The sequence below is a fragment of the Taurulus bubalis genome (assembly GCF_910589615.1).
Source record: "Taurulus bubalis genome assembly, chromosome: 1".
Lineage (NCBI taxonomy): Eukaryota > Metazoa > Chordata > Actinopteri > Perciformes > Cottidae > Taurulus > Taurulus bubalis.
This window is the reverse complement of record NC_136589.1, coordinates 15354924-15372924: the sequence shown is the minus strand read 5'-3', so window position 1 is coordinate 15372924 and position 18001 is coordinate 15354924. Positions and strand designations below refer to the sequence as shown.

At 42.3% G+C, this 18001-nt stretch overlaps 1 protein-coding gene across 1 annotated transcript; it reads right to left on the bottom strand.

Annotated features, from left to right (window-relative positions):
* Positions 1-6747: 6747 nt before the first annotated feature.
* Positions 6748-17430, bottom strand: LOC306740512 (serine/threonine-protein kinase PAK 2-like). The gene is made up of 15 exons (XM_079222677.1): positions 17377-17430; positions 12875-13068; positions 12677-12783; positions 12203-12350; positions 12089-12105; positions 11872-11985; positions 11514-11640; positions 11342-11405; positions 11164-11212; positions 10638-10750; positions 10430-10547; positions 10085-10184; positions 9800-9996; positions 9285-9422; positions 6748-8715 (listed from the first exon to the last, which is right to left on the bottom strand). Exons 2-15 carry the CDS (start codon positions 13050-13052, stop codon positions 8629-8631), a joined length of 1557 nt encoding a protein of 518 aa, XP_079078803.1. The 5' UTR covers positions 13053-13068; positions 17377-17430; the 3' UTR covers positions 6748-8628.
* Between the last annotated feature and the right edge of the window lie 571 nt (positions 17431-18001).

Sequence of the window (18001 nt, the reverse complement as noted above, 5' to 3'; positions counted from 1 at the left end):
GTCCAGACACTGACCACACACAGGTTCCTACATTCCCACATAAGCACAAACCTTACCAGTCCCTGCAGGAAGGTGGACTCCCTGAGGCTCAGCCAGGATCCGAGGAACCCGATGGCCAATAGAAGCGCAGCGCTGGCGAGAGCGAGGATCGCTGGGAGGGTGATTTAGCTGTGAGAAAAGAATAAGCTGCTCTGTCTCAAGTTCTTCAGCAGGTCAAATCCACTCAGGCCCACCACCTGGGAAAAATAAATAGAATCAATAGGACAGAATATTTCAAAAGGGCTTTGTGAGACATCAACAACATGATCTCTCAAGGATCGCCATCTTCCCCCCTTTGACGTCACTCCATCCTTTTTTGGGGGAGAAGGGAATAGTTGAACAGTTGGGTAAATATGTTTGTTTTCTTGCTGGGAGTGGATTAGATGATCGATGCACATTCTAACATGCAGGTCTGGGGGAACTTCTGCCTAGAGGTAGTGTTGCTCTAATGATTTGAAAATGAGGATCGTGTTACGGCCCTCAAGTATGCCCTGTCATACTTCACCAAATCATAATCACTAATCTAATGCACTATTACACTAGAACTGAGCTGATGCAAAACGGAGAGAATCAAATATTATAGAAATTATAAAAAAAGAAGAAAATAAACATGTAGCCCAAGACAGTAAAAAGTAACATTACTGGGTTGGTTGGCACAGAAGTATTTTCTGCTCCTTTTAAGGTCACAGAAACAAAAATGGAGCATCAATATGTTCACTTTCTTGGACTGCACTCATCCATTATGTGAAAACATCTAAAAGTGTCTAACTTTTTGTTTTGTGAGGATAGCTTTTCAGTTAATAGTATAGCAGATAAAAACAAGTGGTCTGTGGGCTAAAATATATTGTAAATGTGTTACTAGTTAATATACAATCAACTACATTTTGATACAATAATTGAAAGCCTGTGATGAGGGATGCTACGATTGCGGGTCAAATGCGGGTTGTTTTGAACATTCGTTCATTAATGTAACTGTTACTGTAGATTTTGTTGGGGGTATTTTCAGAGACTATTTATAATGTTTATATTGTTCGTTTATTATTATTTTTGAATGGTCAATGGCAAATATAAGCATTCCTAGCAATTAATTGCTTAAAAATGTTGTCAGATTCATATAAATTGGAAGATATTATATTATCATGTTCATGTCTTCTGGTTCTTGTTTGGATTAAATGTCCAAATTGTTTATATTGATTGCTAACCAACCCCATAATATGTGAAGACCCTGTGGGGCTGGCGGGCTCAAATGCACAACATGACTTTAATCACGAAAAACATAATTTTAGAAAGCATTTCTGTAAAACATAATATTATAGCTGAGGCCTTCCCCTTTCATTTGCTGCAGTTTAGAATATTCTAACATAAATTATGCAAGAGTGAAATGTGTGTAAACCAACTACATCTCCCCATTCTTGTCTCAATCACATAGCCTTTATGTAGGCTACACTATATTATAGAGGGCACAACATTTGTAGGCTACACATACTTCTGTCTGCTGTTATATGATCTTAAACGGACATAAATACATGTTAACTTATTCAAAAGTATGTATATTATTAGTGGCAGAATACAAAAACAATATAAAGTCTTACCCACAGAAGTTCCCCACGCAAACTGCGGATGCGCGACCATGAATATGGCGCAATAATAACTCAACCATAAAGGCCTTTCTGTGTGAAGTGCGTGGAGCGTTATAGAGGCACGTGATTGTGTAGACAATAACACGCTTCCTTCCGCGAAGTCCAAAGGTCAACTTCCCCAAAGAATGCGGTCTGCATCGCCGAGGTTTGAGCAAACTTTTCTTTTTCACATGCATGAATGGGAAGAGGTGACATCCGCGCTGTGGTCTGTTTAGCACCACGTGACTCTGGAGATGAAGAAGAGATTATACACAAAACCTGACGTCTAGTGTGTGATGTGCAACAATCACCTGGTGGGGCATCCAAGGTGAGATGATGAAGAGATGCAACCCTACATCTGATCAACACTGCCACCTGTCTACTTACAATAATGCCTTTTGTGGACTTTTTGAGATTTGTTAGTGTTCATTGAACTTGACTCTTTAAGTTATCAGAAAAAAAACAGAAAAGACTGGAAAGGGCGGGAGTGAGGATTTAAATAAGCAAATGCTGTCATGTTTATGTTTTAGGTAAACTGTATTTTTTATATCATGGCCAAGTTGAAGCGTGGCCATAATCTACTGGTTAAACACTGCAGATAAGTCATATACTTAAATTCCAATGAAAATATAGGAATTTTGTGGTAAACAAGAAAGGACTATTTCCACCGGCGGAGGGATTATATTAACCTGACAACCTCCAGTGAATGAGGCGGAGTAATTCACCGTTACTTTCCACCTGCAACAAGTAGAGCCAACGGACCAGAGCGCTGAGGATTCTTATCGCTTGGGCACATGAAGGTGAGTTTAAATTATGACTTCAAGTATTTTTCTTAATTTATAGCATGTGAAACGTTAGTAATGTAACACAGTTATGTAGCTCGTGCTTGTCAATGGTCTGGAAAGGCTTAGATACTTTGTGGCTTTAATGTTTAGCTAGAACTTCTTCTAAGACAAATGGTTGACCTATTTTATCCGTCCTGCAGTTGATAAAACGTAATTAATGTAGAAGTACAAGCTATTGGTTAATTTTTTAAAGTGACCACAACTGTCCTGCATTATTTCATGCTTCATTTAAGTTACGTTTTTCGCTCAACACCCCTCCAACGGGCTTGTTCGGTTAACACGAACTTTAAGCAGTCTGAATGTATAGAGTCATACGGCTAAGGGATTCACATTGACCGGCAGAGTCACTGCCCGTGTTTTGCTTGCTCTTTGTATTTTATTTTGACCTTACAGTAGGCAACATGTATGTATGAATGTGTTGCTATTTAATGTGTATGCCAGTAATGACTTAACTTATATTAATGCAGATCATGCTGTAGGGTCGCAGCTGCGCAGTGAGCAGAGACCGTGTTGATCCACCTCCCCTCTGCTGTGTGGATGCTTATTGTTGTTTTTTGTAAACTGGAGGATTTTTGCTTCAAAATCGCTTGATCCCTGTTTTTGTTTTAACTATTTAGAAATGTAAAATATTTATAATTGAAGCATAAAGTAAACGCATTATATATATATATATATATATATATATATATATATATATATATGAAATAAAAATGTTAAACTATCGTGCAATTAATTTTTTTTCTGTTTCCAGATGTCATCAAGACTGTCCAGTACGCGATGTGGAAATGTAAGTTTTGTGCATTCTCCTCTAATAGACAAGGAAGAATAATCCATCATTATAAACAGCATCATGGACATCATCGGCGGTGTTTAGGCCTTCTCTGTACTCAAGTTAACATTATACCTTTTGATATTGCATTCATCTACTCTTGTCTGTTTTTGTAGGATACAAACCAGAACCGAAGAACAGCTGCCCTGCTTGGTCTTCATGCTACTATCTTTCAGAGGATTCATCCGACATAATCCAGATGTGTGATGTAAGACACTGTATTCACAAATTTACTACACTCAGTGGTTGTAATACGACAATGGTAACATGTTTTGTGTTCATTAGCCTTATTACCCATAGCCACACACATTTTTATAGAGATTTTGTATAATTACAAACTACCTTTTCAATGGAGTCTGCTTCACCTTTTTTGTTTTAGGGATTTGTAATGAGGACTCTCAAAACATTGAACTCGTACTATTTTGGAGATGTCAGTTAAGATGTGAATGTCTTTATGTCTTCAGGTTCATGGAGAAACCCTGGATGAATGCAGGTTGGACTGTTGATGGGACACGAAGGCATTCTGTATGATTCACTTCCTTTGGAAGTCTTCGATGTGGCCGAGGCAGCAGAGAAGATCATCCAACATGAGCTCAGAGACGATCATCAGAGACGTGCCCACAGGCTTCATGCTGATGGCACAATCTACTGCCTTAACCTGGAGTAACCCGTAATATGAACGACCTTTGAGTTGTTTTTTCTATATATATGTTTCTATTTGGGTGTGTTGAGATGTACTTGTAGCGAATGTTTCAGTCTGTGTATAATTTCTTCCAATAAATGTTTTATCTTTTGAACAGAAGTAAGAATTATTGGTCATTTCACTTTAAATTGTCAGTCAAAATAACATTTATATGCAATTTGAAAAAAAATTGGAATGTAAATCCTCTTAACTTGAAATGGCAAGTTGTATACACATGGTAAAGTTATTTTAACTTGTATCTGTGAGTTACATAAAAGCAAAATCTGCGTTTGTTTGACTAGCTAAGCAAAGTTTTCTCGAACTGATAATGTAAAAACACTCTTTGTATTAACTTGGTGGATCAAGTTCAAACAACAAGGGACAAACAGTTCACTCAACTCTGACAACTTGAATCATAATGTTGAGACAACTAGCACGTTGTAGTTACATCAACCTTATGAACTTTAATTTATCAGTTGAATCAAAGGAAATTTCAAGTTGAGTCAACTAGATCTCTCAAGGTAGCAGGTGAACTTTCGTTTGCAAGTTGAACTGACTTGAAATGTCTTACAGCGACAAAAACATGGGAAAACAATATTTCACAATAAAATGTAGTGCACGAGAAGTTTAAGTGCATCAAAATGTATTGCAGTTGAGCACTTGAGTAAATAGGCCCTCCATTACTATTGCTGGTAATGAATTGGGGTTTTAAATGTTTTAAATTGTAAAAGTCTAAGATGGTGTTTTAAATCTATAACCACATACCATGGTGAAGTGTTATTGGATGGTGAATGTGTTGTAGTGTTCACTGCTGTGTCAGAGTCTCTTCCTCTTCAGCAGCTGCTGTTGCAGCTCATGAGGCTCTGCAGTCTGACTGAGGAGGTTTTTGTATGACTACAAATCACTGTGTGAACACTCCACCACTGTGGTAACTCTGACACTAATAAACCGCTGCGTCTTCAGTCTGAACTCCACTGACAGTCAGAGTGAAGTCAGAGCTGCTTCCACTGCCACTAAACCGAGTTGCTGTTCCTGATACACGTGTGCTCACATATCTGATGAGGAGCTTTGGAGGCTGTCCAGCTTTCTGTTGATACCAAAACAAACCCTGATCTCCATATGTGTGAACAGGTGTACTAGTCTTACAGGTGAGGGTGGCGGTGGATCCTGGAGTAGACATCACTACTGGAGGCTGAGTGTCACAGTCACCTGACCCTTGCATCCTGCACACACAATAACAAATAATGTATCTTTTATCAGCAGAAATAAACGAGAGAAAAGGCAGCGCATCATGTTTGATGTGCTGCTGAGTGAATGAACCTGTGAAGCAGCAGCAGGCCAGCGTCCAGATGAGGACCGGGATCAGAGTCATGGTGGTTGTGGATCCTGCTGTGTTGACTGACAGGTCTGAGTCCTTGCAGTGTTGAACTCACAGGACTAACTATTGGTCAGTTTAACCAGATAAAACAGAGAGTTTTCCCAGTGGATATGATTGTTCACAGAGCAGGAGGTTTTTGTACGGCCTCTTCATGAGTTTGTATCACTGTGGTGCACTTTTGGTGGAGGAACCAAACTCATCATTAACTGTAAGTATAACAGATTTATAATTTCTACAACATGGAATATTGGACTAACTTTTGCATTAGAATGTGATGAAACAAAGTTATCTTTGAGTTATCTTTAAATTGCATTATCTTTAAATTTTTCGTATTCTCTTTTGTCTTTTATTGAAATGGGTAAAATCAATTAAATTAACTGTGCAGATATTCATATTCTTTTGGTGTTTTTATACGATGTATATTGTCACATATGTGCAGAAAAATATAAAATTCATCCAACCAACTATATTTCACAAAGTTAGGTGGCAATATTGTCTATCGCATTCTCGCTAAAGGAAGGTTTTTGTGTACGACTCTGCATCACAGTGTGCACAGGCCCACGTATGCTCCCAGTGGTCGTCTCCTGCATCCTCCAGTGCTGCTTATCGTGTAAAACAGCAGTTTTGTGAGGCTGTCCAGGGTTCTGCAGGTACCAACTGAGATCATCAACAACACCTGGACTGCTCAGAGAAAGCCTCTCTCCCACACCAACAGACTGGGATACAGGAGACTGAGTCACAGACAAGGAAATAAAACATTTCCGCTGCTTGCAATGTATTATGTAAAGAACAGTTCAAATGTAAAACCCTAACTTACTTTGTGTGCGTTAATGCAGTAGCTTTAGGGTCAAATAAATCAAATTAATGCCTCACCCTGACTATAGACGGTCAGCATCAGCAGGGAAACCAGTAACAGCCTCATTATGGATGTTTGTGTGAGTGCGTTAGGATTAAAATAATGTTACGAGGCACAAGAGTTGGCCTTTAAAACAGCTGATGTGCAGGGAAGCACATAAGATACTTAAATAATAATGTCTGTGGATGAACACACACATGCGTCTTAGCGTCGTCTTCTTCTACATAAAGATGAATACTGCCCTCTGGTCAAAAAAGGAGAATGCAAACTAAATTGAATCAATCACATCACGGATGAATCATGAGCTTACGACCCCCTGAACAAAAAGGGCCTGTTTGTACTTGTTTCGAGTCTCTTCTGTCTCTTCATCATGGATTTTACATCTCATTGTAGGCGTTTGATTGACTTTCCAACAAGAAACGTGAAGGTCGCTTCACACAGAACCCGCTCAGATCCCTCAGCGTGGTCGGCCGCGTTGTTCAGTGATCCAGACACAGGCCTCAGGTCCACCTTTAATAATAATAATAATAATTTACATACTGTATGGATGATATTCAACGCCAGAAGTTGTTGGTTTCACGATGAACAGCACAATCATTGAAAACTCTTCTGTCATATTAAACGTATAACTGGAATGTGATTTCTGGTCAAAAGCCACATTACGGTGTTTTCCAGCCTGTTAAGTACTCTGCATGCACGTCAACCTGTTGAGTACCATACGAGTGGGTTTCACATCATCGTGCTTCTGTTTAAAGGCAGGAAATGTTATTAAATGCTTTAAAGAGAAGGTCTGGAATCTCCCCTCCATCTCATTTAGTACTCAAAGCAGGTAAAAACATAATTTCTTGATTGTCTCAGGCTCATCAATACATTTTATGGTTTCGAAGTCCATAATTGTTGGTACAGAAATTGGGGCACAAAGAAAATTTCTTCTTTTGTGTTAGTTAACAAATAAAAAAATAATGATAAACACACTTTTTAAAAGCTGTTAAAAAAAAAAAAAAACATCACCAAAACACAATATACAAAAAAAAAAATGATATTCTCCCTCCAGTTCAACACATTCAGACATACAAATTCATACAGTTTTTGTGTGTGTCAAACTTCCACCAACACACCGACGGTAAGGCATCTACATGATGAGTGTTCAGATGGGTTTGCATAGTGTGCAGAGGAGCCTGCACAGAGAGCTTTAACAGCAGAGATGTGTGAAGGCAAGTCTATCCTTGATAGTGTATTTCGGTGTCTGGCGGCAGCAGCTGCCACCAGAGGGTCGAGGGTTGAGACCCATATCTACTATTTCAGAATAAGTGAACGTTTCATGTACAAAAGCTTGAATCCCATTCCTTTTACTGGAATGGTTTAATTTCCAGCGACACAGAGGGTAAAACAAGGACACACTGATGGGGCTTTTCCCGCCGCACAAGGGCTGCATTGTCCAACGGTGGGGGCTTTTCTTTTTTCACGCCGCTTCCAGAGCTATCGGACCCCGTCGGGATGCACATAGCAAGAGCAGCAGTTGTAAACAGTTGCAAAGGTTCCAGTCTCGACACACACACACACACACACACTCCAATATTCTTGCAATATTATGAACTAACTTTAGCGATGGCCAAATTCACTCATGTTATAAAACTTTTATCTGAAAAAATATATATTTTCTATCATATTGATATGTCTCATAGCTAAAAAGAAGCTGCTAACTGGAGAAAAGGCACAAAATAAGGGCAAATTCGTCTAAGACTACATCAAAGAGTAATTCACAGAGCAACTCAGCATTAAAATGTTGCTCTCAAGTCATTACCTGCTGCAGGTAATACATGAAAAAAAACTTGATAGTTAACTTGTGTGTTGAAGCATATTTGGATGACAGCTCACCAACAAATCAAAACAATCCAATAACAGCAGAGATGACGGCTTACACAACTCTCCACTATCTGGACTATCGGTGGCATCTATTCCTCACACCAAAATGCCTCCCGGGACCGATAAGATCCCTTGATGTGTAAATAATCTTGAACCTTTGCAACAGTGAAACCACATTCCTCATATGCATACTGTAAAAAGTCACCAGTGTCAACATCAACACATCCACACACACACATCCACATCCACACACACACGCACACGCACACCAGCGGTAACAAATAGAAAACCCATGGTGGCTGAATGCGGCTTTAGAACAAGGCATAACGAAGGAAGGATAGATCTGGCATCAGTACAGAAACACTGGGAACACTGCAGAGGAGTTTTGTGACCCTTGGGAGAAGAAAAAAAAAATAGCAGGCTGCTGATGGTCATCGAACGCAGACGGGGAGAAGATGGCGGCTCGTTTGGCCGTCGCTGGCGTGAGCTCTTATAGTCCTGAGAGACGGGGCATCTAGCGGTTGCTCCTCATGGCCTCCTTGGCTGCCAGGATGAGCGGGGTGAGGCTGGACAGAGGCTTGGCCAGCTTCAGGAATGGGTGCTGCAGACGGGCGGGACAAAAGGGATGAAATGTGTTGAGGGATGAATTTCATCTTCTGGAATTATTCACACCGGGTACAAGAAAAATATGTACGGAAAAATAACTTGTACGTATAAGAAAAACTTTTAGAGCTCTAAGCATGCTCGTGTTCCAGCTTCATAGTTGTGAAGACTTGCTGCTTTTCTTTGTGTTGTATGATTTTAAATGGAATATATTTAGGTTTTAGACACTTGTTATGGATTTAAGGAAATCACAAAAGGGCATTTTTCACTATTTTCTGACATTTTGTCACCCAGGATTTGCTGCTTTTCTTTTTCTTATGAATGGTATGCTGATATATATTTATATTGTTTACTGTTGGTCGTACAATGTACGCAACTTAATGGAACATTTGGCTCTTAAGTAATCTTAATGGCCATTTTTCATAATTTTCTGACATTTCTTAGACAATAACAAATAATTTAACAGTAAAAAAACGTACCGATTAACTGCTGCAATGTGCGTTATATTTTGAGGGATATATATATATATTGGAGGCAGTGTGTAGTGAGTGTGTAGGTCTCTTTTACCTGCAGCAGTTCTCTGCCTGACCCTCGTTTCTCCACGTCCATCTCCAGACAGCGGGACAGGAAGGATCTGAAGACGGGAGACAGCTTCTCTGGACTCTGAAGCTCAGGAGTCCCGTTGGTGGCAATTAAATACAAAGCCTAAGACGAGCACAATACCATGGAAAGAAAAGCAGTGGGTTAAAATATTACAATAATCTAATGTAAATGAATTCCTTGACAGACTTGTAAAAACTTGCTAACATCTGACAGATAACAAAATATGCCAAATAATGTTTGTTTTTTTCAGTCCAAAGTAATGATGGAAAAAACAGAAACTAAACTATGGACCAGTGAAAGTAGTTTTTTCCTCGTTTTATAATATTTCAAGTTAAATATCTTTGGGGTTTTGTAATTTTTGTGTGTGCCATCTTTCTGATATTTTATAAACTAAAGGACTAATTGAAAAAATATTTTTAAAAAAAAGTATGATATTGAAAACAGCCACCCGTCACTTCTTCCTCCCAACACACACTCACCCTGAGCGGGTTCTCGTTGAGATACGGAGGCTCCCCCTCCACCATCTCTATGGCCATGATGCCCAGAGACCAGATGTCCACTTTGGGGCCGTAGGCTTTCCTGGTCACCACCTCTGGAGCCATCCAGTACGGGGTTCCCACCATGGTGCTACGTTTGCTCTGCTCTGGAGTGATCTGGGCACAGAAGCCGAAGTCAGCTGCAAGAGAGAGAAAGAAAATAAATGTTATATTCGGTCAGATTATGTACAACGTGCGTCCGTGGATATAAGCGTGTTTGCCGCTCACTGAGTTTGACTGATCCGTCCATCCCGAGCAGTACATTGTCGCTCTTGATGTCCCTGTGGATGACCTGGTTGGCATGAAGAAACTCCAGAGCCTGGAGGACCTGGACGCAAAGAGGTTCGAGTAAGGATAGGATCCACAAAAAGCAGTGTCCTTTTTCATCCTTTCACACTATTCTACTGACCTACAGGGGGCAGTAATGCGCAAAAAACAACAACACAGCAAATGCCAGCAAAGGCAGGGAAGACAAAGAGGACTGCAAGTTGGTAAACATGGATGTAAACTCTTCAGGTTCCAACACTTTAGCATTTCGGTTTCGGACGCTCGGTTGTCTGAGGAGAATCCTACCTCTCTGCAGACAGCTGCGATCTGAGCCTCGTCCATGCACGTCTCCGTCACAACGTCAGTTAGGGAGCCTCCGGCCAGATACTCCATCACCACAAAAAGCTCGTCTCCTACAAGGAAACTACACACACACACACACACACACACACAGTCACATCCACAAAGCAGATCAGGCGCTGTGGATGTGTACCGTGCTTGGTCAGTGTGTTACCTGTCTACGAAGTTGACGATGTTGGGGTTCTTCATCTCCTTCATGACCAGGATCTCATTGATAATCAGCTCCTTCTTCGGCTGCTTCTGCAAGTTGATCTGTTTGATGGCCACCTGCAGAACACAGCGTGGCGTTAAAGTGGTGGTGAAACACACACACACACACACACACACACACACACGCTGCGATTACAGTAACATAACAAAATCAGCACTTTAACCTTCAGCGATTTTTTCCAGTTACCTTCTACTGCTAAAAAGTAAAAAGTCTAGCCTCAACATTAAAGACATATTGTACTAATTTCCAGGTTCATAGCTCTATTTTGGTTTTGTTTAAGGCTTTAATGTTCAAAAACTCTTTATATTGCTCATACTGTCTGTCTGGATTGAGAGTTTAGATACTTTCACAGTATTTATAGAACTAAAACCTGCTTTATAATATATAAAAAAAGAACTATTAAGTTGAGAAGAAACTAGCAAACTAATGATCTTCGTAGTGGTGGACACAAAAAGGGAAGTAACCTTACCTCCTGTCCTGTGGCGACATCTATGGCTGTGTAAACTGTGCCAGACGCTCTGAAAGAGGTGAAATAACCTTCAACAATCTCCCCCTTTTTGGTCAGTTTGGACCAGCAAACCCACTAGACCGCCTAGACTAGACTCCACCAAATTCCTGCTGATTTCCAATGTTCAGTTGAGACTCACCCCTGGCCGATCTTCTCATAGCGAGTGTATTTCTTCTTAGGATCTCCAATGCTGACAATAGTTCCTAGGAGTAAAAAAAAAAAATTAAAATAGCTTGGTCAGCTCTACTGGAGCCAAAACGTTGCGTGCGTGCGTGCGTCTGTGTGTACGTGTACGTGTGCGTGTAACATACTGAGCTTGTCCATGATCTCCTCGTCGGTCATCTTGCCGCTCCCCTTCTTCTTCTGCCTGTCAGCTGCCTTAGAGGCACCGTCCACCTCCGGAGCCGGCAGTGGGTCTATCACTGACCTCGTGTACACCTGACGAGGCACAGAAGAGAAGCATTCCAGTAATACTGACCTTGGGTGACCTTGCCCTTCGTATTTTTCTAGCAGCTTGCAAATTCAGCTTACTTTAAAGTATTTATTTCATGAGCAAACACTGAGGGAAAAAAAGTTTGTATACATCTTTTAGTTTCCCAGTGCTACTTTCCTCTGTTTCAAATTTTTTTTTAATTTTTAAATTGACATCATTAATCTGTTTTAACTCACTGATTTTGTGTGTTCTGGCCGCGGTGCCACCACTGGAGGTGGCGTGTCGTCATCGTCGTCTTCGTCTCCATCTTTGCCGCCTGACGGGGAGGTCGCCGTGCCCTGCTTGCCGGGCTGCGACACCAAACATAAGCAGGTTAAACCGAGTGACGTTCAGACATTTAGCGTGAATGTAATGTTACGGAGGAAAGTGGAAGTTATGAACGGAACTCCTCACCGACTGCGAGTCTTTATCTGAAAGAGATAAAGTATAAAAGGACAGATGAGTTAGTCTGTGCGGTTACAACATTGGACTTTTTATTTTAAAAGTTGAGCAAAAGAAAAAACTGACCCGAGGCGGAAAAACTGAGGTATTTCTGTTTTCCACTGGTGGAATCGTAGAACTTGAGAATGTCGAGGACGGCCTGAGGGTTCTGTTTCTGTTCTGATTTACTGATGTTGGAGGTTTGCAGGAGACGGGCCCACTGCTCAGGCATGCCCTGGACACACACAGTTAAAAAAAATACCCATAAAACAACGAGATCTAAACTATTACGGTCACACGGAGTAGCTCCGGTAGTCGCAGTTATTTTACAGCATGTGACGCTTCAGTGACTTCCTGTTTGCATATTTGATTTTCTTCCCCCAACACGACAGAGATTGAGATGTTACCACGCAACAATTTACACATTACAATAGACAATTCAATCCTTTGGTCCTTTTTAAGTACATTTGGAGAGTTAGAGGAGTATATTTGTATCTCTAAAATGTCCCAAATACAAAGAGATACTTTGGTAGCAGATTGGTATTCATGTTTGATACTTACAGTGAACTCTCCAGTAACTGAATCAAAACCCACATGGATGGTGTGTTCAAAGTCTGAGGGGGATGAGATCTCGGGTCTGTCCTTGTCCCGGTCCTTCTTCCTGCCTCCTGCAGGTAAAGGTCACGGGTCAATGTGTTGGTCTTTTTTTTTTTTTTTTCTTTCTCCCTGTTTTAGGTGCTTTAAGTCCACATCTCTTACCTTTCTCAGAGGCAAACATGGAGATGATCTTGTTTCTAGACTTCCTCTCCTCGGGCACAGACGGCAGCGGCCGCGAGCTGTGATTGGCCGACTGGGGGTCTTTGGCTCCTCCTCCTTGGCTGCTCATCCTGACAGGGGGGGCGGGGGGCTTGTCCTCACACACTCCGCTGTCACACATCTACACACAGATACACCTGCACACATGACAACCCAAACAAGACATAACAGTAAGCCTGCTGCACGCTCAATCACTTCTTCCTGTTTTTTTCTGATATTTCACAATGCTAGTCAAAGCCATACATGTTAGCCCAAAATGCTACTGACAAACGGTTGCAAATAGAGTACAGCTTAGCCCACATTACACCGAGAGAAACACACTTGAACAAACGAAACAAAAAGTGAGGAAACAGTTAAACGGACCTAACTAATCCATCCGTGCCCCAAATCTGCGGGTCAGCGCCGAGTGGAGGAGCGAAGGGAACAGAGAGCGTGAACAGGAAGCCGGGCTGAATGGGCAAAGTGACGTGCTGAGTCTCGTTCACGGTAACACATGAATGAGGAAGGAAGAGAGAGAAAAGAGAGAGAAAAGAGAAAGAGAGAGAGAGAGAGGTATGCCAACTGGAGTTAAAGGGAGAGGAGTATCAGAAGAAGGAAATCTGAACTGGGTGGTGTGAAACGTCAGAAACATGATGTAGACAAGCGCTGCACCCAAGAGCAACTATGAAGAACTTGTACTTAACTTGAGTACTTCTATCTCATGATGCTATATACTTCCACTCCACTACATGTATAAATACAATGCATTGTTATACATTAAGTTTCCTCATCTTTGTGGCTTTTTTCGTCATTACGTTGGAATTTGAATGAAGGACTATTTTAACACCGTTGTATTGGTTCTTGATACGAGTACTTCTTCCACCACTTAGTGTCTTCCACCCTTAGTGTCATCCATCTCCCTAATATGGTCAGATTGTGATCACACACAGACACACTTCCAGTCTTGCAGAGCAAGCAGTTTCGACTCCGAGCTGCCGTCTGCATTTTTGGGTGACATCACAGACAGGAAACAAACAAAGGTTTCCTCACTTCCATCCTGTGTCTGACCGCCGCTGACACCACGCCACATTATATCAAACCCGGATGACAGACATGGCCCAGGTATAGCAGGTTTAGCAGGTATGCCTATGACCCCCCACCCCCCACCCGCCCCCTGCTTCTGACCCGCTGACCTTTGACATCACAAAATAAATGAAATCTGGAAAACGGAGAATGGTGTGGCCACATCTAACAAGAGACCTGGCTCCGTCTTGGCATCCCGGACCGGACCGTTGCACCAGATAGGCGGACCGTGTTCCACGCTAACAGAGCGCAGGACTCCAGTGGGACGAGGGGGGAAGGGGGGGCAACAGTGATGCTTGGTGCTCACACGTATAGTCACAGTTAATGGACAATGTTTCTCTGTCTGTTTACATTCCTCCTGATGCGAATAATAATAAAAAAGCACTACTGTAAAATGCACTATTGTTTTTCTTACTACATTTCGTTGTGCAACCCTGGGTTGTACAATCATAAATAAAGAACCTTGGACCGTGTAGATATCTTGATACAGATTCCTTTCCTTAACATATTAACCAACACACACACGCCTTTTTTAAGGTAATTGAAAAATCCATTTCACTCAAGCTGAGCGAGTCCTCGGGCCACAAGCTGAAGACACAAAAGCACTAACTTGACTTAAGGCTGTGTTATTCCGCTCCGTTTTCCACACTATAGAGCATGTAATCTGATCATAAACTTCGCACCTTCATAAAAACACAGCCTAGTGCACTAGACTCTACTCTCGCTCTTTCCTACGCCTTTTCAATGCCCTTGCCTATTTTCATACAAGCTATTTACAAGGTACTCACCTGTTTGTTGCCTCTTCTGCTTCTTACAGAAGACCATGTACACAATAAAAAAGAAATGGTTGTATTCCCAGCGAGTGTGTGCACCGCTTTCCCCAGCGCTCATGCATCTACTGGCTCTCACTGTCTTACCCCTCTTTCTCTCATCTAGGGGCAAGTCCTCGCAGGCCGCCTCATTCCTCTGCGATCTTAGGTGGGACAAGTGTATTCTTGTTCCGACGGGGTAAAATTAGACCTGGTGCTGCCTTAATGTGTATTTTCAAAGTCACTGACTGTATGTGTGCGTTGGACTGAATGTTGGGTGCTAGCCGGCCAGGCTGAGACTTGTTGTCTCTCAGTAGGAATTTCATGGCTGCAGGGCTGCAGGGGTTGGGCGTGTCCTGCTGTCCATCTCACACACTCACTCACGCCCACGCGGCTCCTCCTCATTCCCTGCCCTAAAAACACACACTGCTCTTGCCAACAGGGGCTCTATTGTGAGCACTGGAACATCTTTTCTGTAGCTTTGAGCGAAGCAGGGAAAAAAAAACACTTTGAGGGGAGCAGGCAGGTGCACACATGAGCACCGCAGGCTGCACGCAAACTGCACACACCCAAGTTTTTTTGGAAATAGGCCGACGCTTCTCTCAGAGTTATACGAGATGATCGATATAGCAAGAGGGCGTATAAAAGGATTTCGGTGACAAACTATTTCTTGGCCAGGACCAGTTCTGGAGACACAGGGACATTACAGGCCCCCGCCAAGAAATGGTCTGGCACATAACGCCCCTATCGCCTGTAAAACTTCAGACAGAGCCGGGCGAGCTGATTCACCCGTCAGCACATGCCAAAAACAGTGTTTTGTCTGACAATAGTGAGAATAAAAAACACAGAGAAAAGTAGCCAGTTATGGCATTTCTTTTGGCATTTCATTTTTACTCAAATGATTGTAAAATGTGTTGTTTACATCTTTCTGTCAATTGAACAATTGATTGATAGAGTAATTGTTTCAGCTCTTTTGATATGTTCCATTTTCAGTTGCAGGCTGAACCCTCCCTTCACATTCCTGTGTCTGTGCTTTTATTTTTTTGAATTCATTCCCTCACCCTCTGCGTGCTCGCTCAGCACACAGACTATTATACACACACAGACGGCGTCTCATTGCATCTCTCGTCTGCTCTCAATTTACACAAGCTCTCTGTTCATCATCATCATCATCATCTCTGAGCCAGTCACACACCACTCTTGTCCTTTACGATTTCTATTCCTCATTCTGTGCTCTCTCTCGCTACATCAGGGCACTTTCTATTCCCTGTGGCCGGCCACCATCAGGGGGAAGCCCACTTCCTCATCCTGGAACTCCCCGAGCGCCAGAGGGTCACAGGATTGGGCCGGCCAACCAAAACGCAGCGAACACAGCCGCCAAACTGTTTACAGGAAGTGGACAGCAGGCCTTTTGTATTCAGCTTCTATAAAAGGAAATTCTGCCGAGGACTTCCTGGAAGGAGTGATGAAGCCGACACACACACACACACACACACACACACACACACACACACACACACACACACACACACACACACACACACACACACACACACACACACACCTCTTTCATTCACTCACACAGAAGCATACAGACAGACATATAAACACACACACACACACACACACACACACACACACACACACACACACACACACACACACACACTCTACAGTCAGTTCACTGATTATGGGCCTGGCAGTAAACACTCTGCCCAGCTGCACACCCACTCTTGAACACCTTATCCTGTTATTCAAACAGCCGCCTCACCCCTGTGTCAACAACCTGACGACTCAAAAATCACCAACCTGGCAACCTGAAGTCCCGGGACGCCGTCAGAACTCGGTGAGGCGGTCTGGACCGGGTACCAAAAAAAACAGGTTCAGGACTCACAGTCAAAAGTCCGTTAGTGTTCGGGGTCTAGTGCATGAATGACTAGTTCAGTGTAGCTGCAGGGTCACCGGTCTTGACTGAGGAATCAGTCACAGATTTAAGATTAAGCTAGGATTTTAGAAATGCAGAGGGAATGAGGCAACTCAAGTTTCCATTAAATGTTCTGTAAAGCTGTTAAAATCCCTCTGCACACTGCCAGCGAAACAAACGTGTGTCCTCAGTGGTAGTTTACTGTAAGCCGTACACACATTATACTGTATGTGTGTTGCACCTTGTTTGTGGAGAACAACTTGAAGTGTCTTCTGCCTTTATCCAATAACGTTTCACCAAACCAACCTTTGAACTGCTGGGTCAGGCCCGTTTCAGTGAAGTAAGCCAGACTCTATCGCCTGTTGTATTAACATCACGTTGTATTACACGACTACAGCGTCCCTTAGAGACTTGCATTTACTTTGGATTTAAAGTAAAAAAGCTACAAATCCCACCAGCACGAAGATCTTGTGCCCACTTTATTTTGTATCCCCCTTAAGGTCCCAGAAAAGTGTCTCCTCAACAATAATAATGGAAGAAGCAGCCACTCAGTCTGAAAATACAGTTATCAGCATCCAAACTGTCACCAAATATGAAACTATACAGTAAGACCGATTCGTTGACTGTTGAATAAGCAAACGTAAACTCACCGGTTGCTGTCAACCGCAAAAAAAAAGAAAAAAGAAAACCGACCGCACTCCCGGCCCAAACACGCAAAACTCCGCCCCGTCACCGACGATTTTCACTCCGTTTGAGGCGCAGGTTTTCGCTGAGATATCACAAACTTCCCTAAAGGTGTGACAAACAATACCGTCTTTATTCTCACTCACTTTTCCCCTCCGTCTTTCTCCCCGAGTTCTCTCGGACTGGCTCCTTGTTTGGCCCGGGGAGGAACTTGGAGAGGAAGCGGAACGTCGTAGACACCAAAACCAAGGGATCGGGGACGTCGCGGCTTCCGTAGCGCTCATTGGGCGTTTCAATGAGGGCCCATAAAATACAGTTGGGGAAAAAGCAGCTGCCGCCGCCTGTGTTCCTAGTCGGACTGTAATAGTAGACGGACACAACACCGGAAACAAGGTGACTGATTTCAGAATAAAATATATCTACACTAGCGCGCTAAAATGATTAATTAATGATTGCCAAAGTACATTTTCTATCCATCAACTAATCAATCAAATCTACTCGAAAAAGCTGACCGTCGCTCTATAAAATAGAAAACACAAAATTGGTCGCATAAATCCCATTTATCAAGCTCAATTGGGAGAAATATGACAT

What these genes read in the sequence shown, in the direction of transcription:
- LOC306740512 (XM_079222677.1), bottom strand. Translation starts at nt 13,052, where the DNA reads ATGTGTGACAGCGGAGTGTGTGAGGACAAGCCCCCCGCCCCCCCTGTC. An exon ending in GGAGATCATGGACAAGCTCA is followed by an intron (nt 11,406 to 11,513) that starts GTATGTTACACG and finishes TTTTACTCCTAG; the next exon opens with GAACTATTGTCAGCATTGGA. An exon ending in TATGAGAAGATCGGCCAGGG is followed by an intron (nt 11,213 to 11,341) that starts GTGAGTCTCAAC and finishes CACCTCTTTCAG; the next exon opens with AGCGTCTGGCACAGTTTACA.